General features: G+C 43.5%; 1 protein-coding gene across 2 annotated transcripts in view; it reads left to right on the forward strand.

Annotated features, from left to right (window-relative positions):
* The window catches only part of PRMT8 (protein arginine methyltransferase 8), a 276,893-nt gene extending 254,673 nt beyond the window's left edge, over positions 1-22,220 (forward strand). For both annotated transcript variants that reach the window (XM_077468496.1, XM_077468495.1), the window contains exons 9-10: positions 15,535-15,656; positions 21,625-22,220. In XM_077468496.1, the coding sequence (XP_077324622.1) occupies positions 15,535-15,656; positions 21,625-21,708 (206 nt within the window). In that variant the 3' untranslated portion in view covers positions 21,709-22,220. The remainder of the gene's footprint in view (positions 1-15,534; positions 15,657-21,624) is intronic.
* Positions 22,221-23,865: the final 1,645 nt, after the last annotated feature.

Genomic DNA, 23,865 nt, shown 5'->3' on the forward strand with positions numbered 1-23,865 from the left:
TAGACCAATGGTCTCCAAACTATGGCCAGGAGGCCAGATGTGGCCCTTTGCTTGCTTTGATCCTGTCCTTGGGGCACTATTCCTCCCACTAACACCATTGATGGGGCACTGTTCTTTGCACTGACATCAATAATGAGGCACTATTCATTGCACTGACACCAATGATCGGGCACTATTTGTTCCCCTGATACCAACAATGGGGCACTATTCCTCCCACTAATGCCAATGATGGGGCATTTTTAGTTACACTGACGCCAGGACATTTTCTACTCACACTGGCCACAGTCCGGCTCCCACAAAGTCTGAAGGACATTAAGCTGGCCCTTTGTTTAGAAAGTTTGGAGACCCCTGCATGAGGCCATCATCACGCCCAGGAAAATAGTATTTCTAAAAGAGGTATAAATGGTAACCCCCATATTTATCTAATTATAGGTTTCCTTTAACCAATTGCCGACCAGCCGCCATCATTATACTGCGGTAGGTCAGCACGATCCCTCAAGTCGTCGTAGGTGTATGTCAGCACCTTTAAGGGCGATAATAGGCATGCACACCCGCTGCACGGCGGGGGAGCCCCATGTGCATGTGAACACACACCCGTTCTGATAGGGAAGGAGAGACAGATCTGCTGTTCCTAGTGACTAGGCACAGCGATATGTCTCCTCCTCCAGTCAAAAATATTGTTTTTTTTTTTTAATTGTCGCTATTTTTTTGTTCATAGCGCAAAAAATAAAAACGCTGCAGTGATATAATATCACCAAAAGAAAGCTCTATTTGTGGGGAAAATTTTGTTTGGGTACAACATCGCACAACTACCCATTTGTCAGTTAAAGTGACGCAGTGCCTTATCGCAAAAAATGGCCTGGTCATTAACAAGGAAAATGTTCAGGTCTATAACTGGTTAAGCTGTATGTGGTTTTAAAGCCTAAGTTTAGCTAAAACATAAGAGACATAACATAACAGTACTACAGCTTTTAAGAATAAAACAGGATCCCCAAATAGAGGGGTGGGGCTAGCAAACATCCACCTGTCCATTTAAAGATGTTGTGTCTTTTATAGAAGCTATAGTTCGGCTTCTATGAATGGCGGCTCAGCAGGTTCAGCCCTACCATGGGTCCCAGTGGGTCCATTGGACCCTGGCGGCAGTCTGAGCAGGGACGGCCGCACTTCTGTGCAGCGGGAACAGCAATATACAAAACTCCACTGGCACTGCATGTCTCTGCCTCCAGCATACAGTGTCACGTCACCTCCTGTGTACACTGTAGCGACTGAGGAGCGGCCAAGCAGGATGAGGCATTAGTTGTGGAGCGGCATGGGGTGGGCATGACTTGTGGGGCAGCGCCAGAGCAGGGTATAGTTTAGGGACTGGAGCGGAGCAGGTGAGAAGATACCTTACACAGCAAAGCACACAGCACAAGCACCCGCTGATCACCAGTCCTGCAAGATGGAATAAGAGGCTTGGACACCACTTTACCAGCTCATAGGCTGCAGTGATGGACACTGATAGGCTGCACTGGTGAGCACTGATGGACACTGATAGGCTGCACTGATGGACACTGATAGGCTGCACTGGTGAGCACTGATGGACACTGATAGGCTGCACTGATGGACACTGATAGGCTGCACTGATGAGGTGGCACTGATGGACACTGATAGGCTGCACTGGTGGGCATTGATGGACGGCACTGAAAGGCTGCACTGGTGGGCACTGATAAGGTGACACTGATGGGCCCTGATAGGCTGCACTGATGAGCACTGATAGGCTGCACTGATGAGGTGGCACTGATGGACACTGATAGGCTACACTGATGGGCACGGAGAGGCTGCAGTGATGAGGTGGCACTGATGGGAACTGATGGGCTGCACTGGTGGACACTGATAGATGATACTGAAAGGCTGCACTGGTGGGCACTGATAAGGTGACACTGATGGGCCCTGATAGGCTGCACTAATGAGGTGGCACTGATGGACACTGATAGGCTACACTGATGGGCACGGATAGGCTGCAGTGATGAGGTAGCACTGATGGGAACTGATGGGCTGCACTGGTGGGCACGGATAGGCTGCAGTGATGAGGTGGTACTGATGGGAACTGATGGGCTGCACTGGTGGGCACGGATAGGCAGCACTGATGGTCACTGATAAGGCTGCACTGGTGGGCACTGATGAGACTGAACTGGTGGGTACTGATAGGCTGCACTGATGGGCACTGATAGGCTGCACTGATGGTCACTGATAAGGCTGCACTGGTGGGCACTGATGAGACTGCACTGATGACGCTGCACTAATGGGCACTGATAAGGCTGCACTGATTAGACTGCACTGATTGGTATTGATTAGACTGCACTGATTGGCACTGATGACGCTGCACTGGTAAGGTGGCATTGATGTGCACTGATAGGCGGCACTGATAGGCACTAATAAGGCTGCATTGGTGGGCACGGATAGGCTGCATTGATGAGGTTACACTAATGGACACTGATGAGGCTGCACTGATGGGCACCGATAAGCTGCACTAATTGGCACTGATGAGGCTACACTGGTGGGCACTGATGCAGCTGCACTGGTGGGCACTGATGAGGCTGAACTGATGACACTGCACTAATGGGCACTGATGAGGCTGCACTGATTAGACTGAACTGATTGGCATGGATGAGGCTCCCCTAATGGGTGGCATTGATGAGGCTGCACTGATAAGGTGGCATTGATGGACACTGGCATGCAGCACTGATGGGCACTGATACGCTGCAGTGATGAACACTGATATACTGCACTGAGGGGGGTGCACTGATTATCAATGTAAATGTCCCTTGTCACAGAAATAAGCTTATTGGCTTACCTTTCCTCAGACAGTGACAGTGCTGAGGAAAGTAAATGCAGATAACCGACATATGTTTACATGTGATCAGCTATGACTGGATGCAGCTGATCACATGGTAATGAGCCTGCGTCATTGGCTATTTACCGTGATTGGTGAAATGCGCTGTGTCCCTGTGTCCAAGGGACACAGCGCACCACTGATCACCCTGCTGCACGTTAAGAATGGGAGGACATCATATGACATCCTCCAGAATAAGAGCTGCCCTGCCCGTCTGTCATTGTACCATAGGCTGGGTGGGAACCAGTTAAATGTTGCTGATGTACAATAGATCTAAATGTGGGAGCTTCCAAATTACAGGCAAAATATTTCACAGCAGAGCAATGATCCTATAAATCAGTGGTCATCAACCCTGTCCTCAGGGTCCACTAACAGGCCAGGTTGTATGTATTACCTTGGGTAGATGCAGACTAGAATACTGCAATCACTGAGCAGCAAATGATATCACCGGTGATGTATTTCAGTTATCTTGCAAACCTGGCCTGTTAGTGGGCCCTTAGGACAGGGTTGATGACCACTGCTATAAATGTTTATCTCTTAGATGTGTATTTTCAAAACTCATTTTATCCTAAGGCTAAAAATGTCTGTAAAGGGTGAAGATTTTTTACCTTCATGCATTCTATTCATACTACCCTAACCTGTCCATATACTACCCTAACCTGTCCATATACTACCCTAGCCTGTCCATATACTACCCTAGACTGTCCATATACTACCCTAGCCTGTCCATAAACTACCCTAGCCTGTCCATAAACTACCCTAGCCTGTCCATAAACTACCCTAGCCTGTCTATATAATACCCTAGTCTGTATATATTGTACCCTAGCCTGTCCATATATTACCCTAGCCCAGGGGTAGGGAACCTTTTTGGCTGAGAGAGCCATGAACGCCACAATTTTAAAATGTAATTTCGTGAGAGCCATACAATTTGTTTAAAACGAAATATAAGTAAATGTGTGCATTCTATGTAAGACCAACACTTGTAAAGTACAATAAGTCTCTGAATTAAACAATCAGGTGTTCTTTATTAAGAGATAAATCACAGAACAAAGAAATACGGCAAAGTTGCCGAACATGACATGGCTCTGAATTCTTTTAATAACGTTGTTATGCTGTTGCTAACCATTGATGAATAAAGTACTTCTTACCATTAATGCAACTTCTGGTGCTGCATGGTTTTGCTGATGGCTTTGTAGTCTGGTTGATACGTGGTGCGGTTAAGCTTCATGCAGGCATAGGGTGGTCTTAATGTTCTTTTTTTTAACCGATTAATCGACTAATTAATCGACGTCATCTCCCTCACTGTAATATCCACGTCATCTCCCCCACTGTAATATCCACGTCTCCCCCACTGTAATATGCACATCTCCCCCACTGTAATATCCACTTCTCCCCCCACTGTAATATGCACATCTCCCCCACTGTAATATTCACATCATCTGCCCTCACTGTAATATCCACGTCATCTCCCCCACTGTAATATCCACATCTCCCTCACTGTAATATCCACGTCATCTCCTCCCATTGTAATATCCACGTGTCCCCCACTGTAATATCCACGTCTCCCCCACTGTAATATCCACGTCTCCCCCACTGTAATATTCACGTCATCTCCCCCACTGTAATATTCACGTCATCTCCCCCACTGTAATATTCACGTCATCTCCCCCACTGTAATATCCATGTCTCTCCTCCACTGTAATATCCACATCTCCCTCACTGTAATATCCACGTCTCCCCCACTGTAATATTCACGTCATCTCCCCCACTGTAATATTCACGTCATCTCCCCCACTGTAATATTCACGTCATCTCCCCCACTGTAATATCCATGTCTCTCCTCCACTGTAATATCCACATCTCCCTCACTGTAATATCCACGTCATCTCCCCCACTGTAATATCCACGTCATCTCCCCCACTGTAATATCCACATCTCCCACCTACTGTAATATCCACGTCTCCCCCACTGTAATATGCACATCTCCCCCACTGTAATATGCACATCCAGGAGCAGATGAAGCAGGCAGTGATGATGACATCAGCGCTCCGCTCACCTAGGCTGCCACTGGGTGTACCAAGATGGCCGCAGCTCCAGAGCCAGGCCAAAGCCACGGCCTTTCCTATGGGCTCAATCCGCAGATTGGCACACCACGCGAGAGCCAGATGTAGCCATCAAAAGAGCCACATCTGGCTCGCTAGCCATAGGTTCCTGACCCCTGCCCAAGTGGATGTAAACCTGATACATGAAATTGAGCTGGGTACACATATATATGTAGTGTTTTCTTATCTCTCTCTCCAAAGCACTGAGTCCTATAGCTGTCTCTTGCTACATTCTTCTGTTATCAGCCTGATATCCTCTCACATGTTCTCTGAGACGGGAGATAGAAGTTTGTGTCAGGGGAGGTTGCTTTAAACAGTTTAGCCGTCTGAGGGCAGAGCTGTGCCCATCCCTTTCTTCCTTTGCCTTTGAGGAGAGGGGGTGTATGCTTTTCTTCCAGTTAGCTGTCTTGCCTGTTTTCCAATAATCCACTCCCAGTCTATGCAGGAAGAGAAAAATTTCAACACGAAGAGCATTTTCTAAAGGATATATACAGATGAAGACATCAGATATACATGTAAAACTTATATCGGGAGATTTGTTTCATCTCTGTGTGTTATCTGAGGCTGTTCACTTCACCTTGGATATGTGAGGGTTTACATCGACTTTAATGCATTCTATGCATTAAGATAAAAAACTTTCTGTGTGCAGTAGCCAACCCCCCCCCCCAACCCCCTAACACCTGAGGTCCGTCAAGATCCAGCAATGTTACAGGAGTGTCTCGGCTGCCCTCCAACCCTCATTGACTGAGACAGCAGCATGGCACCATTGGCTCTCGCTGATGTCGCTCAAAACCAGTCAGCCAATGAGGAGAGAAAAGGGGAGGGCCAGGCCGTGGCTCTGTATCTGAATGGACACAGGGAGCTGTAAGAGGAGAGAGGGACCAGGAGCACAGAAGAGGGACCCAGGAATGGACTGGCCATCGGGACTATCGGGAGTTTCCCGGTGGGCCGAATGGCTCAGTGGGCCAGTCGGGTGCAGTCCTGGAGCCGCTCATTTCTGACAGTGAGTGATCACTGTCAGGAGGAGCAGCTTCTGTCATATGCTGGAGTGAGCATTTAGCTATGCTACCTCCAGCCTGCAGGGGGAGATGGACAACCGGCAGACTTTCCTTCCTCTCTCCCCTTATCACTTGTTATCACATGACTGGAGAGAGGAATGAAAAGCTGCCTTCAAAACTGTGAGTACATATGGGAGGGGAGGGAGAGGGAGGACACTCTGATGTGAAGGGGGCTGCTGGTGTGGACTCTGATGTGAAGGGGGCTTCTGATGGAGACTCTGATGTGAAGGGGGCTTCTTGTGGGAACTCTGATGTGAAGGGGGCTGCTGGTGGGGACTCTGATGTGGTGGGGACTCATGGTGGGGACTCTGATGTGGTGGGGACTCTGATATGAAGGGGGCTGCTGGTGGGGACTCTGATGTGATGGAGGCTTCTGATGGGGACTCTGATGTGAAGGGGGCTGCTGGTGGGGACTCAGATGTGAAGGGGGCTGCTGGTGGGCACACTCAAAGTTAAAGTGGGCCGGTCATGATGAAGTCCAGGGCCAAATTTTTGTCCCAGTCCAGCCCTGGAGGGACCCGAGAAGAGGAGGATCTGGGCTGCTTTGTGAAAAAACACTACAACAGGGCAGGCAAGTATAACAGGTTTGTTATTTTTAACAACAAAAAAACAAAACAAGACTTTAGTATCACTTTCAATTATTTCTTTTCAAACTCTAGTACAGTGGATTGTGTTTTGCTTTATCTTCAGAAACAACTGTCCAATGTGTTTCCATTTGATATAGTCTGTCTGCTGGTTAAACATGAAAAGGATTTGTTCTAAATAACTAAAACAGCTGATTATGGCACCGAAGTTTATAAATATACTCAGACTTACATTCTACAGGGAGTTCCCTTTTGATCCTCGGTCCTAGTTTGGCTCAGATCTAAAGCCAATCGGTTGTATTTCAACAAAGTCGTCAGCTGGCTCACTATTAGATTTAAATATAAATATAATGCATGAGTGATATTTTTTCAAATGAGGATTGGATTTAAATATGTATTTGTTTTATTTTTAGATACATACATTTGTTTAAATCACCACAGAATGTGTGGAAGTGAATGCTAACCACAATCCTTTGAAGCATCCTTCCCATACTTAAAGTGGTTTTATACTCAAATTTTTAACTTTTACCTACAGGAAAGCCTTTAATAAGGCTTACCTGTAGGTAAAAAAAATATCTCCTAAACCTGTACGGTTTAGGAGATATTTCCCTCGGTATGCGCCGCTGACTGCAGCGGCGCATGCGCACAAGGGGATTCTCGGCCTGAAAATCCGGCAGTGGCCAACCGGCCGGAATGAAATCTCCCACGCGCATGCGCGGGAGTGACGATATCGCGGCTCCGGCCACTCACAGCGCCGGAGCCGCGATACCCGGAAGAAACGCAGAGGGAGCATGTCAGCTCCCTCGGCGTGGATCGGGCCAGATGTTGGGGCCTCGTTCTAAGGTAAGTATTTCATAATGAGCTAGTATGCGGTGCATACTAGCTCATTATGCCTTTTGCTTTGCAGGTTTAAAAAAATAAAATAAAATTGCGGGTTTACTACCGCTTTAAAGTGGTTGTAAAACTCAGACATGAAATATGAGCAAAGCATATCCCACTATAGTGTGTACTTGTCTCAATCCAAGACACTATCTGTAATTTCTGTCTGCCGCTTCGTTCTTCCTGCTATCTTAGCATGAATCACTTCTGATAAATTTTCCTGACACCAAGAGAAAAAAAGGGGACAGGTGAGAAACTCCATCTGATTGATATCCTCAACTGTGTTCCTGTGTGCTCTTTGGGGGGGAGGGGGGATGTCGCTTCCCTCTAATCAGCTCTAAGCCCTTGTACACACGGTCGGACATTCTTCCAACCAAATCCGTTGGATTTTGTCCGACGGATTTTGTCCGACGGATTGTGTCCGAAACTGTTGCATACACATGGTCGGACCAAGTTGTCGGAAAATCCGATCGTTCAGAACGTGATGGCGTTATTTCGTTACGACAGGACTACGTTCACGCTAGTAGCCAATAGCTTTGGTGTAGGAATTTGATCTGGGCATGCGTGGCACTTTGTCCGATCAAAATTCTCTACACATGATCGGAGTATGTCCAATCGGACCAGTTTGTCGGAAAATATTTCCAACAAGTTGGAAAATTGGGTCCGACAGATATTAAATAGTAACAGCAAGTTTCCAACGCATTTCAGGGGCCATTGCTCTCGCTTCATCCTGGTTTATATGGATAAAAAAAAAGTGGATAAATAGACCAAACTCTGTGTAAGCTCAAAGTGGAGTTTGTTGCATATGTAAAGACTCAGGGTGACCAGCAACCTGAACAAGCCCTTCCACATGCAGAACAATCTCAATTGTTTGGGCCAGTGATCCACCATTTCTTGTACTCAAAAACCCTGATGATAGAGGAGTTATCTCTATCATAATAAAAAAAATCGGCTGCTCACTATTTCTATTGTGATCAATAAAAGGAATTGGACTCTCAGACACATTTGTGGAGCTCTTTTCTTCACTGTCTTTATGAATGAACCTGAGTGAGGCAAGGTTCAGACCCTCATTAGATCCTCTATCTTCCTCCCAAGTTATATAGGGGAGATCACTATACACACCTTTACAGTGAAGCTTTGTCAATCATAGTGGAAGGGTTCTCACCTACAGTATATATGTTTTTTTGTTTTTTTATCCCAGGCTAAATTAGGTAGATCACGTCCAGCACCGTTCATGGCTGTCACAGGTCAAACACAGGGATTCCATGGTTGATAGGACCTTGGATTTGCTACCGAGAAATATTTGATGATGCAGGATTTTCAAGAAAGCTGTGACTATAATAAATATCCACTAATATTTTTTTCTTTTCTGACTGGAGTCCATATAATATATAATTATTAGAAGTATATCACATTAACATTGAGCAAATTATATCTATGATGGTTAATTTTTAGCAAGACTGGATTATAAATTTAGACCGTTAACAGATTTCCATGCTATTTTTATCAGTATGTTAATTTCTTAGCAGTGACTTTAAGTACAAATCAGTTAATGTCTCTCCTAAAACACAACTGTCTCTGTTCTCGTGTAATAAAAATATATTCTTTTTCAATTAGCACCTAGTGTGTGGAAACGGTTTTCAAACATCTCATTCTATTCATTAAACCAAAGTCTCTGGTCAAATAAAGCAAGTTATTTGAAGCATTGTACATTTTCAGTATGAATTGGTATACAAAAAATGCAAATGTATATGGATGAGAAAATCTGCTAGGGGTTGGTTACTGAACAGTTTTGTCAATCTTGCTTGATGGTCACGGACTTTGCAGCAGAGTGTAGACTCTGTTATGCCACGTACACACGACCGGACTTTTTGACAGCAAAGGTCCGATGAAACAAGTCCGTCAGACAATTCGATCATGTGTGGGCTCCATCGGACCTTTACTTTCCAAAAATCTGTCCGACTTTAGAAATAGGACATGTTTTACATTTTCCCACTGGAACTCCGCCGGACCGAGAAATCTGTTTGTGTGTATGTTAGTCCGACAGGCAAAAACCGACGCTATGGCAGCTATTGGCTACTGGCTATCAACTTCCTTATTCTAGTCCCATCGTACGTCATCACGTTCGAATCTGTCGGACTTTGGTGTGATTGTGTGTGGCCAAGTCCGTTCATTCGGAAAGTCAGTCGGAACTCCGCCGAAAGTCCGTCGGAAAGACCGTCGGACCTAGTCCCTCGTAAAGTCCGGTCGTGTTTATGTGGCATAAAAGTCAATGGCGTGGGGTTAAATTTTGTTATTTAATTCTGGCTATTTGTAGGGATAGTAAGCAAGCTATTGTTAAAATGGCTTTGTTGCTTTCTGTTGGCAACATTAAAGTGCACCGTGTGTTTATCTTTACACGGTGTGCTGGTGCTATCTCGAACAGGACTTTACCTCACACTAACAATATTATTATTATACAGGATTTATATAGCACCAACAGTTTGTGCAGCGCTTTACAACATGAGGCCAGACAGTACAGTTACAATGCAATTTAACACAGGAAGAATAAGAGAGGCCTTCCTGAGTAGGAGATAGTCGAAAGGATTGGGGTGGGGAGTTCCATATTATGGGAGAGGCTCAGGAAAAGTCCCAGAGGTAAGAATAGGAGGAGGTGACAAGGAAGCTAGAGAGCAGGAGGACTTGGGAGGAACGTTGAGAACAATTAGGTTGGTATTTTGAGACTAGGTTAGTGATGCAGCTGGGGGCCAAGTTGTGGATGTCTTTTTAAGTAGTTGTTAGTATTTTGAACTTAATTTGTTGGGTGAGTGGAAGCCAGTGGAGGGATTGACGGAGAAGAGTAGCAGACACTGAACAGTTGGTAAGGTGGATGGATTGAAGGGGGGATAGCCTATATTAAGATAGGCCAATGAAGAGTGAGTTGCAGTGATCGAGGCGAGAGATGACCAGGGAGTGAACTAGGAGCTTTGTGGTGTCATTGGTAAGGAATTTTGGAGATGTTGCGTAGGTTGATGCAGCAAGATTTGGACAGTGATTGAATGTGGGGCCAAAAGGATTAGAGTTTGGGATTACACCTACTATACCATCAGCTCCTGTACTGCAGAGGTCATTCTTCCAGCAAAAATGAAAAAAATGCTGAGTATCGCATTTCTCGTGTACTTTTCTGAGATTTGGGTTAAGGCACTTACACCTTGGCCACTGCAGATGGAAGCCAAGGGTAAGGTAAGTATATTAACTTTTTAGGCTACAGGGTTTTCTTTTTGTGTACTTTGAAGAGGTTATGCATGATTGTGGGAGGCCCTGATATATTAATGTAGCACTGACCCCCGAAGGTGCTGCTGATTTTAATTGGGCTTGCACACTACTGAGAAACCCCCCTTCTGAATGACTCTGTCCCCTTGGCACATCTGTGGTGCAATAATAATACAGTACAGAGTACAGTGTAAACAGTATCATGTACCTGTGTCTATCCCTCAGGGTCATTTGGCTCCACCTGGTGGGGAAAGACAGTAAACCACACACTTGTACTCTTAAAGCGGAGGTCCACCCTAAAATGGACCTCCGCTCATCGGAATCCCCCCCCCTCCGGCGCCACAATCGGCACCTTTCAGGGGGGAGGGGGGTGCAGTTACCTGGATAATCCAGGTAACTGCACCCACTTCCGGGCTAGCTCTCTGCGGAACGGGGCGTACGTTCCGCAAGCGCCCGCCCCCTTTAGCAAGTGCCCCGCTGCCTGCTGGGAAACACACAGCTCCCAGAGGCAGCGGGGACCGTCCGGATTGTGCCGCGCGGCTCGCGCATGCGCAGTAGGGAACCGGGAAATTAAGCCGAAAGGCTCCATTTCCTGATTCCCATACCCAAGATGGCGGCGGGACCCGGCAGCCGAGCGAGCGATCGGCTTCGGGTGCCGACATCGCGGGCGCGCTGGACAGGTAAGTGTCACTATTTAAAAGTCAGCAGCTGCAGTATTTGTAGCTGCTGGCTTTTAAAAAAAAAAAAAAAAAACGCGGAGTCCCGGTGGACTCCCGCTTTAAACAGGAATACTTTTACTGAAAATATAGCAAATAGGTGGTTACAGAGTTTGCACTGTTGTTCCAACGTAGAACGTCAGCACAACATAAGTCAACAGGCAAATACAATAAACAACATGCAAGTATGTTGCTATCTAGACCTGGGAGCTCCCGTTATTTAAAGTCTACATGAGGCCTCACTTAATGTATTTCTTCCTTTATCTTCTTTCTTCGCTAGCTTAAATAGTTCCTCAAATAATTGTAATCCAAAGAGGTAAGTAGAGAAAGTTAACTTAGAACACTCCAGGTATAACTCCAGAAACTTGTAATCACACTTAGGTACTAAAGTGAAACAGGCCTTGAGCCTATTAAGTGTCAGTTGCTAAGTTATGCTTCCGTGGAACAACAGGTCCAAGCGAGGCCTATTAGTAAGTCTAAGTAAGTGTAATAGATTGAACAGTGGGCCGCAACCCGCTCACCAATCGGATCAGAGTTCTGAGTGATGGCTTGAGTCCTACAACTGCAGCTTGCTTACGCTGACTAGGCCAGATGCTCCGTGTCTCTCCAACCACTGGATCCCGCTCTCCGCTGCTCCAACAAGCGTCTCCGATCCCCGTTGGTCTGATCACCAGCTCTTGGCTCCGTAAAGTCACCCAGCAAACAGTCCGGTTTGCACTACGCGGTGACTATCTACCAATGCATCCGAGAACCTTACACACAGTTCCGCACAGGCAGGCAACGTGGTTCCAAGAGACCAAATATGGCCGCTGCAGTCCCTTTTATTTCCCACCTAGCATGCACTGCATATCCAAGTGTTCATGGGTAGGTCACACAGACTCCTAGGTAGATGAGGTCAAATGACCAAAGTAAACAGAGTCACTTCCTGTTATCCTTCCAACACCATAGAAAGGGAAAATAGCAAAGTCTATTTCCAGTTTTGGTCACTAGATGGCATCCAATCCTAGTGAATAACATTGTCCATAGATTTACATTGTACTTCACATTAATTGCATTCATACACAGTTATATCCCCGCTACATTAAGCAAGGCTTTTTTTACTTGAAGGTTTACATATACAGTGCCTTGCGAAAGTATTCAGCGCCCTTGAACTTTTCAACCTTTTGCCACATTTCAGGCTTCAAACATAAAGATATAAAATTTTATTTTTTTGTGAAGAATCACCAACAAGTGGGACACAATTGTGAAGTGGAATGAAATCTATTGGATATTTTAAACTTTTTTAGCAAATAAAAAACTGAAAAGTGGTGCGTGCAAAATTATTCGGCCCCTTTACTTTCAGTGCAGCAAACTCACTCCAGAAGTTCAGCGAGGATCTCTGAATGATCCAATGTTGTCCTAAATGACTGATGGTGATAAATAGAATCCACCTGTGTGTAATCAAGTCTCTGTATAAATGCACCTGCTCTGTGATAGTCTCAGGGTTCTGTTAAAAGCGCAGAGAGCATCATGAAGACCAAGGAACACACCAGGCAGGTCCGTAATACTGTTGTGGAGAAGTTTAAAGCCGGATTTGGATACAAAAAGATTTTCCAAGCTTTAAACATCCCAAGGAGCACTGTGCAAGCGATCATTTTGAAATGGAAGGAGCATCAGACCACTGCAAATCTACCAAGACCTGGCCGTCCCTCTAAACTTTCAGCTCAGACAAGGAGAAGACTGATCAGAGATGCAGCCAAGAGGCCCACGATCACTCTGGATGAACTGCAGAGAACTACAGCTGAGGTGGGAGAGTCTGTCCATAGGACAACAATCAGTCGTACACTGCACAAATCTGGCCTTTATGGAAGAGTGGCAAGAAGAAAGCCATTTCTCAAAGATATCCATAAAAAGTCTTGTCTAAAGTTTGCCACAAGCCACCTGGGAGACACACCAAACATGTGGAAGAAGGTGCTCTGGTCAGATGAAACCAAAATCAATATTTTTGCCCACAATGCAAAACGATATGTTTGGCGTAAAAGCAACACAGCTCATCGCCCTCAACACACCATCCCCACTGTAAAACATGGTGGTGGCAGCATCATGGTTTGGGCCTGCTTTTCTTCAGCAGGGACAGGGAAGATGGTTAAAATTGAGGGGAAGATGGATGCAGCCAAATACAGGACCATTCTGGATGAAAACCTGTTGGAGTCTACAAAAGACCTGAAACTGGGACGGAGATTTATCTTCCAACAAGACAATGATCCCAAACATACAGCAAAATCTACAAAGGAATTGTTCACAAATAAACGTATCCAGGTGTTAGAATGGCCAAGTCAAAGTCCAGACCTGAATCCAATCGAGAATCTGTGGAAAGAGCTGAAAACTGCTGTTCACAAAAGCTCTCCATCCAACCTCACTGAGCTCGAGCTGTTTTGCAAGGAAGAATGGGCAAGAATTTCAGTCTCTCGATGTGCAAAACTGATAGAGACATACCCCAAGCGACTATTAACGCAAGGGGGCCGAATAATTTGGCACGCCCCACTTTTCATTTTTTTATTAGTTAAAAAAGTTTCAAAAATCCAATAGATTTCGTTCCACTTCACAATTGTGTCCCACTTGTTGGTGATTCTTCACAAAAAATAAAAATGTTATATCTTTATGTTTGAAGCCTGAAATGTGGCAAAAGGTTGAAAAGTTCAAGGGGGCCGAATACTTTCGCAAGGCACTGTAAGAGACACCATCACTTTGTCCATTAAGATTAAAGTGACAATGTCTGTTTAAAACCCCCTCAAACCAATGGTAATTAACTCCTTCCTGTCTTGTAGCTTCCATAAAAATACCAGGTGCATGCCCCCTGTGTATAGGGGTCCTGCAACATTGGACTCTCTTGTATGAGGTCCTGCTTGGACCTAGCTGCCATATGTTAGGCATAAGCACTGTCACATATGGAGAAGATGGAGGGACTGTTTCCTCTATGTTTCCACAGCAGCCAACACTGGGTATTTTTTGGTGAGGCAGAAGGGGCACTTGGATAAGCAGTGAAAGGTGAGTATAAGTGGATCAGTGGGGGTATCACTGTAAGCAACCCTATCAGTGTCACAGTTGATCTCATAGTGTTACCCTCAAAAAACAACAAAAAAACAACATGGGATTTCAAATAGCAGCACCCCTATACAACTGAAATGTTCCATTTAGATGGAGGTGGGTCAGGCTTCCTGACATATAGAAGATTATTCTCATCTAAATCTACTGGTGATATTTCTGAAGGAAAACTATATTATTGGGATTTACTTCAATTTCCATGCAAGTATGAGTGATTTAAATAAGGTAGCATTTCGGTAATGTGATGAAAATGGTTTTCTAAAGATAGGCCTTGGGGAAAAAATGGTTTTCAGTTTCAATTTACTGACTGTCACAGTATTAGGCCAGGAGCAGACGTGGATGTTTGGAAGCTTGTTTGCTGAGACCCCTGTCAATGTGTCTTTCCCGAAAAAGAAAATTACATATTACCGCCCTCTAGAATATTGGATTATTGTGACATCTGGGGACTTCTGTTTTGCACTGAGAAAAAAAGGTTAATCTTGAATAGAACACATTTAAATCACCAAACTACAATTAAGCTTATGCAAGTAGTCAAATATTCTTGTTATGACTGAACAGGCCAACTAATGAAAGTTTTCAGTTTTTCGTGATATAAAGTTTTACTTACTTTAAGTCTGAATCTGGATATTTATGCTTAACTCCTGGATCCAGGTTCCACCACTGCTGTGATGATGTTAGAACCACTCCTTTGTTAATATAATGTGATTGCAGGATGCCATGGTGACATCCCCTCTCAGGGATGGCGCCATGACGCCTCACGCTCAGTCTTTCCTCAGTTTTCCAGTACGAGTTACAATGGGCTTTATTCAACCTGGAAGACTGAGGACATCTTGTGGAAAATTAGAGGTATTGCAGGGACAATGCTGGATTGAAGGTGAGTATTGCAGCTGAGCTGCATTTGTTTTGTTTCTTTCTTTTCTAAAGCCTCTGAGAATAATTGTTTACTTTTAGCAGCAATCTTTTTTTTTGCTTATTTTTCCACAGCCCCTGATGCACCTTACACACACTGGAAACAAACAGTCTTCTACATGGAGGATTACCTAACAGTACGAAGAGGGGAAGAGCTATACGGAACCATATCAATGAAACCAAATGCTAACAACATTGTAAGTCCTTTTTCAACCTGTCTGTGTGTTTAAATGTTCTGATGATGAATACATTTTGTAAGAAGCAGCACTGTGACTAACTAGCTAGCACTGCTGCCATTGCAGCAATGGGGTCCTTAGTCTGAACCTTGCCTAGGATGCTACCTGCATGGAGTTTGCATGTTCTCCCTGTACTTGGGTGGGTTTCTGCTGGGTACTTTGGTTTCCTCACACACATCAAAGACATGCTGGTAAGTTATTTGGATCATATCTAAAATTGCCCCTAGTGTGTGTGCATGTGAGAGTGTGACCTTGCATTGTAAGCTACTCAAGGGCAGTGTACAGTTTGAAAAAAGCACTGTGTAAACGGTCTGCATGATATACATGCCTATAACAAAAAAAATACAAATAATAAGAAATATGCATGTTTTTTTTTCAATAAAACCATGCAAGCAGGAGTGTAAGTCAAACAAATCGGAATCCATATTATATTGCTCTGATTCTGGTAAAGGGAATTGTTTTTAGAAGTCTCTATCAATTGGGTTACTGACAGGAAGTGAGGAATCTCCCCAATAGGGATACAAAGAGCAACAAAAACCTGACAGGGGCTCTAAACATTCTCTACTGTATCCCCCTATTTAGTTATTTCGTTTTGGATAAAGAAAACCATTAAAACATTACAGGGGCTCTAAACCTTCCCACTTCGTCCAAAACTAAATAAAGAGCTTTGACAGAATTGGGCCCTAACTGTCCAGATGTGGAAATACTAGCTACAAGCAGGCCTGTTGATAAAGTGCACACAGCAAATTACCAGGTTAATGCCAGTGAAAGATGAATTCTGACTGGATGTTGCAGGTTCCATTGTCACATTTTGCTAATTCACCCATGGCATACTGAATAAATCCAAAATGTGCATCTGCTTTTCTGCTGCAACAATCCCCTACCTTCTGTATTTATGGCAAGGTGGAATTTCAATGTTCAAAGTTTAAAGCAGAAGGTAAGCCAAAAATAGCAAGATTAAAATTAAGGGCTAATTAAAAGATACCATGAATCAAACTAGCTTTTGCTGCATTATTCAACTTCATTCAGTATTTTTACTTTTGCCACCAGATGTCCTCAGCCTGATGACCAGCATCATCCAATCCACTTTCTTTGAACCATCCCCACAGCCTGTTACTGGACAGGGAAAGGAAAATCAGCACAGTGATGACCTCAGCTCTCTGCTATGTTGCTTTCTCTTCCTATCAGCCTATTTGGCTCCATGTGCTGTTTCTTCCTCTCACACTCCAGCTCTGCTGTACAGGGATTGCAACAGGCTGACACCATATAGATATTGCTATGACAAACTCCTATGTGGTAACATGGACAGGCGATAGGTCCTCTTTTTGGAGACATCAAGGGCCTTTTAGACCCTTAATGTCACCTCTGACCTCCACTGAAGCTAATCAAGCTTAGATTGGGGAGTGACAGTTCTGAACCTGTAAAAGGTGAAATGCTTGTCACTTCCAGGTTCATTCATCATCAAGGAGATCAGGGAACGGGTGTTCCACGAGCTTCTCCCACTAAGCATCCTGAGTACATTTAACGCAGGTGGCAGCGGTGGGTAGGGGTGGGCACACACTGAGAATATGGGGAGCCGATACCATAAAATTAATTAAAGCTAGGATACAGCTGAAAAAAAGTAATTTTAGAATGCTTGTAAAGGCTGAAGGTTTTTTTTTTGTTATCTTGATGCATTCTATGCATCAAGGTAAAAAACGTCTGTGTGCTGCTCCCCCCTAATACTCACCTGAGCCCCCACTTGATCTAGTGATGTACACAAGAGCCTTGGCTATCTGGGACTCCCTCTCCTCATTGGCTGAGGCAGCAATGGGAGCCAATGAGCAGAGAACAGTGGGCAGGGCAATGTCCATTCACAGAAGTGCTGTCTTATGGACGCATAAAGCAGGGTCGGGAGCGAGCAAGAACCAGTGCCCCCATAGCAAGTGGCTTGCTATTAGGGGTACTGGTCATGGGGGAGGAGCCTGGAGTGCTGGCAGGGGGCCCAAGAAGAAGAGGATTAGGGTAAGCATGACGTGTGTGCCAAACCTTTAATACCACTTTAAGCTCATAGCTTCAACAACATCTGTGAGCTTGTTTTAGTCCCCTAAATACAAGGACGTTTTAAAAATGTACCCTGGGCAGACAAGGGGTTAAAAATATGTTTAATGCTGTATTAATGATTACAGAGCTGCATTCATTTGTCTTTTATATCTGCTTATATCACCTCTATATTCACAGGGGTGGGACTTATTTCTTCTTCATAGGGGTCCTATGAATATACAGTGACTTCAGTTTTGTATATGTACACAGGTGACCTTTGCTTTCTCAGCAGTCTATTTGTCTTCACAGTCTGATCCTCCTATGCAGATAAAGGAAGTGTCACCTGCCAGAGCTACAGTACATTATTCCTGCTGCTTGTTGCTGATCAGTATGCAGGCTGCAGAAGGAGAATGACTGCTTGCTGTTGGCACTGCCACTCTCGCGTGGCGCTTCCTCCACAAATGCTAATACACCTTATTTGTCATGCTGATCTCTAACTAGAAGGAAATGTGTTATTTAAAAAAAAATATTATATTTTCTTCCTGTCAGATGAAAAACTCATTGACTTGCACGCCTCCTTAAGTTCAGGATTACAGCTGAACCCCAGGCAGAAAGCTAAATCAGCAGTAGAAATACATATGAGAACTGTTGTACATGCCAAACATTTTTTTTTTTTTCCCAAAATATTTTATTGTATTTTTCATGGTTTTTACATTTTGAACACATTATAACTGTGAATAGACTTTTACAAAAAGAAAAGACAAGTTGCCAAAGTTATACATATACTTTTGGTAATTAAAAGAAAGTCATGTAAGATAATGAAGGAATGAGGGGTAGGGAAACCAGGGAAAGAGAAGAAAGGAACGGGAAAGTGGAATAACAGATCAGCTTCAACAATAGACAGTAGAAACGTCTCTAGCCCCTCACAGGAATATTCTAAATCCATAGTTTTATGCTATGGGTGTAGCATCATAAAAGAGTAGATGCCATCACCCAAGTCCCTCTTTCCATTATCCATATCCAGACATTGTTAACTGCTTGAGCCCTGGAAGATTTTACCCCCTTCCTGACCAGAGCACTTTTTGTGATTCGGCACTGCATCGGTCGTGCGAAGTTGCACCCAAACAAAATTGGCGTCCTTATTTTCACAAATAGAGCTTTCTTTTGGTGGTATTTGATCACCTCTGCGGTTTTTATTTTTTGCGCTATAAACAAAAAAAGAGCGATAATTTTGTAAAAAACGCAATATTTTTTACTTTTTGCTATAATAAATATCCCCCAAAAATATATTTAAAAAATGTTTTTTCCTCAGTTTAGGCTGATATGTATTCTTCTACATATTTTTGGTTAAAAAAAAATCACAATAAGCATATATTGCACAAAAGTTATAGCGTCTACAAAATAGGGGATAGTTTTATGGCATTTCTATTATATTTTTTTTTTTTTTTTTACTAGTAATGGCGGCAATCTGAGATTTTTTTTTTTTTTTTTAGAATAATCTTTATTAAATTTTCATAAACTCACAATATGACATTACATAAATGCAAGAAGAAAAAGAATATAAATCGCGGATGCAACCGCTGTGTGAAAGATAAAGAACATAAACAGTAAACATATGCTAGTTATTGTCCTAAGTAATACCACATGAATCATTTGTTTAAACAGCTTACAAAAGAAAAAGAATCCTCAGGTTTCACCAAATATCAAAAAACCAAAAAATCTGAGATTTTTATCGGGACTGTGACATTATGGCAGACACGTCGGACAATTGTGCCACTTTTTTGGGACCATTGGCATTCATACAGAGATCAGTGCTGTAAAAATGCATTGATTACTGTAAAAATGTCACTGGCAGGGAAGGGGTTAACACTAGGGGCCGATCAAGGTGTTAATTGTGTTCCCTGGGAGGTTGTTCTAGCTGAAGGGGGGAGGGGACTGTGTAGGGGAGATGACAGATCGCTGATCATACTCTGTATGAACAGACGATCTGTCTTTTCTCCCCTCAGAGAACTGGAAACTGTGTGTTTACACACACAGATCCTTGTTCTCCATGTGTCAGCCATGATCGCGGGAGCCTGGTGGTGATCATGACTGGCGAGCACTCACATTGGCTCGGGGGAGAGTAGGGGGCGCACACGCGCCCCTAGTGGCCACAGGGTAAAGTGACGTTACATAACGTTGCTTCACCCAGCCCTGCCATTCTACCGCAGTGCAACTGCATAATATAGTGTAAGTCAACCACAAGCCATTCCTCACAGAGGATATTCCAGTAGAAAAACATATTATTTGTTTAGGAACATCAAAGAGTTCCACATGTGTGTTGTAAGCAGGTGTGTGTGTGTGTGTGTGTGTGTGGGGGGGGGGGGGGTTTCCTTGTTTCACTTTTCCAATAATGTGTGACTTGAGAATAATACAAACAATGCCCCTGTGGCAAATTATATTTCAATGTCAAAAAGGTGATTCACAATAAGTATGTCTTTATAAACTAAATAAATAAACTGTGCTCAGTGCTTTCAATTAAGTGGAGTGATAAATATCACTCAGTGAATCAACACACCTATAATGTTTACTCCCTGTAGCATTATTACAAAGCCTGACATAGGCACACTCCTAGAGCTACAGCTCCCAAAAGACCTTTCCATACACAAAGTGTGTGGACAGACTTATGGTACTTAAGGCAGTAGCATTGCTTTTCTTGGAAACAAATCAATATATACCTGTATAAACAGGGCCATAGATAAAGGGGTACCACCAGCCCTCCTGTACGGAGCCCAGGCCAGCAGGAGGGCCCATGCAACAGGGTGAATCGCATAAGCCAGAGAGGGTGATGGGTGGAGGGCAATTACTGGAACTGATCAATTGTATGGCTTTCTCTGTAGCAGCTAAAAGCTGGCTTCTTCTCCTCTCCCTCCCATTGGCTTTTAGCTGCTTCCTCTCCTGAATGAACACAATGAGTGACCAATACCGATCACTCACTGAATGCATTCATAACTGAAGCATTGGCTTTATGGGGTCCTATGTCAGGTTGTCTTTATGGGGCCCCATGGTTTATAACAGCAGCCCTGTGACAGCTTTAACACTACTGGCTGCTAAACAGTTAATATTCAAATTCCACTGATCATGTGCTCAACTCTGAGCCCTTGTACACACGGTCGGAGATTCCGACAACCAAATCCGTCGGAGTAATTCCGACAGATTAATTCCGGACGAGGTCCGGAAGTGATGTTGCACACACACGGTCGGACTAAGTTGTCAGAAAATCCGATTGTACATAACGTGATGACGTTATTTTGTTATGACGGGACTACATTCAGGCTAGTAGCCAATAGTTTTGGTCTAGGAATTTGATCTGAGCATGCGTGGCACTTTGTCCGTCGGAGTAGGCTACACATGATCGGAGTATGTCCGATCGGAGCATTTTGTCGGAAAATTTTACCAGCAAGTTGGAAAAATTGGTCCGTCGGATATTCCGACGGAAACAGTCCGATGCAGACCACACACAGTCGGAATATCCGACAAAACGGTCCGATAGGAAAAATTCTGACGGAATCTCTGACCGTGTGTACAAGGGCTAAGGCAGCTCCCAGGAAGATTGCAATCAAAGAGCGGTTATGAAAAGGGGGAAGTTCTGTAGTCCAGCAGGGAGAACTGGGCAGGGCAGACAACACCACTTGGCATTTCAGTGCCGCATTGTCAAAGTTGTCAGGTCACAACAAGAAGATGGGTGCACCTGGCGGATCAACAGGTATTTTTTTTTTTTACACATTCAGAGTTTCACTGTGCATTCATTTTGATCTCCTTTCCTCACTTTTGCCATAAATGACCTCTACAACAGCATCAGTGACTCCTTTGGAAGATTAAGGGCTCATGTATCCGGCTAGTCTAACATTTTTGCCATTCATTTCAGCGTGATCTGGATTTCACAGTAGAACTGGATTTCAAAGGCCAGCTGTGTGAAGCCTCTATATCTCATGACTACAAAATGCGCTAGGACAACGTCCCATTAACCCTCTACCTGCCATACTTGAAGCCACTGGGCTCTTTAGAAGCTGCTCAGCGATGGGAAGTGAGCCCGTAGCAATGAAGACTAACTGTGCTGGCAATGGAAAAGGGATGAAAAAAATTGAATAAAAATTAAACTTGATGTATTTAAGCAGTTGGAAGTAGCTAATAAATGAAATGAGCAATTATATTGTGTTTACTGGTTAATTGTGATCTAAGATAGAAATTGCTGTTTTGGGAAATGAGTCTTTGATTTGTAAAAAGGATGCTTAATTTTACCCGTCAGTGCTTGTATTTTGGCAATAAATTGGTATATACTATAAAATGTAGAATCTTTATGCTACAGCTAAAAAAACAAGAGTGTTTACATCATTGTTAATCTTCAAGTGTGTTGTATAGATTTATTTTCTAGCTGTAAGACTGTGCAAAGTGCAAAAGGCGACCCCCAAGCTTCATGTTCATCTTGAATAAAAGATTCATCCATCAACTAATATACAGTAACCATTTACAGCCTGAATTTCAATGGCAGCTAAAGTATTGAGAATGGTAATATGGCATGAACTACTTTGGTACAACTTAACTCTACAACTCTACTCTACAACTTAACTCTACAAATGTCAAATATTGTGTACTTACAGTATATTTTGTATTTTCATATACAATCAGCAACTGGCGCTGTCATGTAATTTTCAAGTTTTCCAAACGCTTTTTTTTTTCTACTTCATTGAGTCTGTTTGCAGGGCTCTTAAGCTAGAAATGTAGGCTTAGGCTAAAATGTACATATGTGGTCTGATTATCGGTAAAGCTGGTCATACATACATAATCAGCGGGTTAAGTGAAAAATACTGACCCGATTCTCTAATCCACTCATTCAATATGGAAGGGAGAATCCTACCGCTGCACTATTGTATTCTGCCAGTGAGATTTCCCCACTGTTGGAATACACTGATCAATGCTGGAGCCTATCGCCTGCAGTGCTGATCAATCGGCTTTTATCTGACAGGGCCGTTCAAAAAAAGTCAGTGGCACAAGAATCTATGGACAGATTCCCTGTCGTAATCAGAGCTGAATGGGACAGATGTCAGTTTTGTGACATCAGTAGATCAACTTCTGTTCCACCAGAGTGGCCACACATTGATCAAAATTAAGACAGTCCCTTGGCCGAATTTCTGTCCATGTATGGCCAGCTTAACTCATTCCTCTTTCTCTCTTGAAAAAAGAAGAAAGAAGAGAGGGCACATCAGCCTAGTGCATTATCCCAATAACCTTTTGTTGTTAAAAGTAGCCAAGTAACTACTTACAAAGGGAGTAAATAAAGGTCATCAAAAGGAATAGACTTGTTCTGGTCACTCCATATGCTCCTGAAGTTTGGGAGGACATCTTCCTGGATCCAACCTTCTTACGTGGTTGAGGGTAAACCAAAACTGTTTTGGCTCTAAGGAAGAAGATTTATCCTTGAAACATGTAAGCTGGTTGGATCCAGGAAGATGTCCTCCCAAGCTTCAGGAGCATACGGAGTGACCAAAATAAGTCTATCACTTTGGTGAGCTGTCTTTACTTCTATGTTTGTAATTGTAAGTAATTACTTGTTCACTTTTAACAATAAAAGGTTATAGGGATAATGCACTAGACTGATGCACCCTCTCTTCTTTGTTCTTTTCCAGTCCTTTTTGGGACTTTCCCCAGTCCTGAGAGGGCTGCAAGGTGTGGTGCGCTTACTACTACTACTGTCTGGAAATGGATGTGTAGGAAGATTTTATGACAAGCCCCAACATTTAAGCGCAGGAGATAGATTGATGTGTTGTCTCCTTTCCATCGGTTTGTTCCATCTGAGATTTCAGAGTGTCTGATAGGAGATAAGTAGAAAAAAAAAACTATATACAACCCCATTTCCAAAAAAGTTGGGGCTCTGTGTTAAAGCTACATAAAAACAGAATGCAATGATTTGCACATCTCATACATCCATATTTTATTCACAATAAAACATTAGATGTTGGAATTGAGAAAATGTACCATTTATATAAAAAATAAGGTAAGTTTGAAATGGATGGCAGTAGAAACATTTGGTGTATACTAATACAATACAAGGCACAGCTGCAAGAACTTTCATATTCCCATAAAGATGTGCCCAAAAGGCATTAAATGT

The sequence above is a fragment of the Lithobates pipiens genome, unplaced genomic scaffold (assembly GCF_037356315.1).
Source record: "Lithobates pipiens isolate NorthernLeopardFrog02 unplaced genomic scaffold, aLitPip1_a1.2 Scaffold_8, whole genome shotgun sequence".
NCBI lineage: Eukaryota > Metazoa > Chordata > Amphibia > Anura > Ranidae > Lithobates > Lithobates pipiens.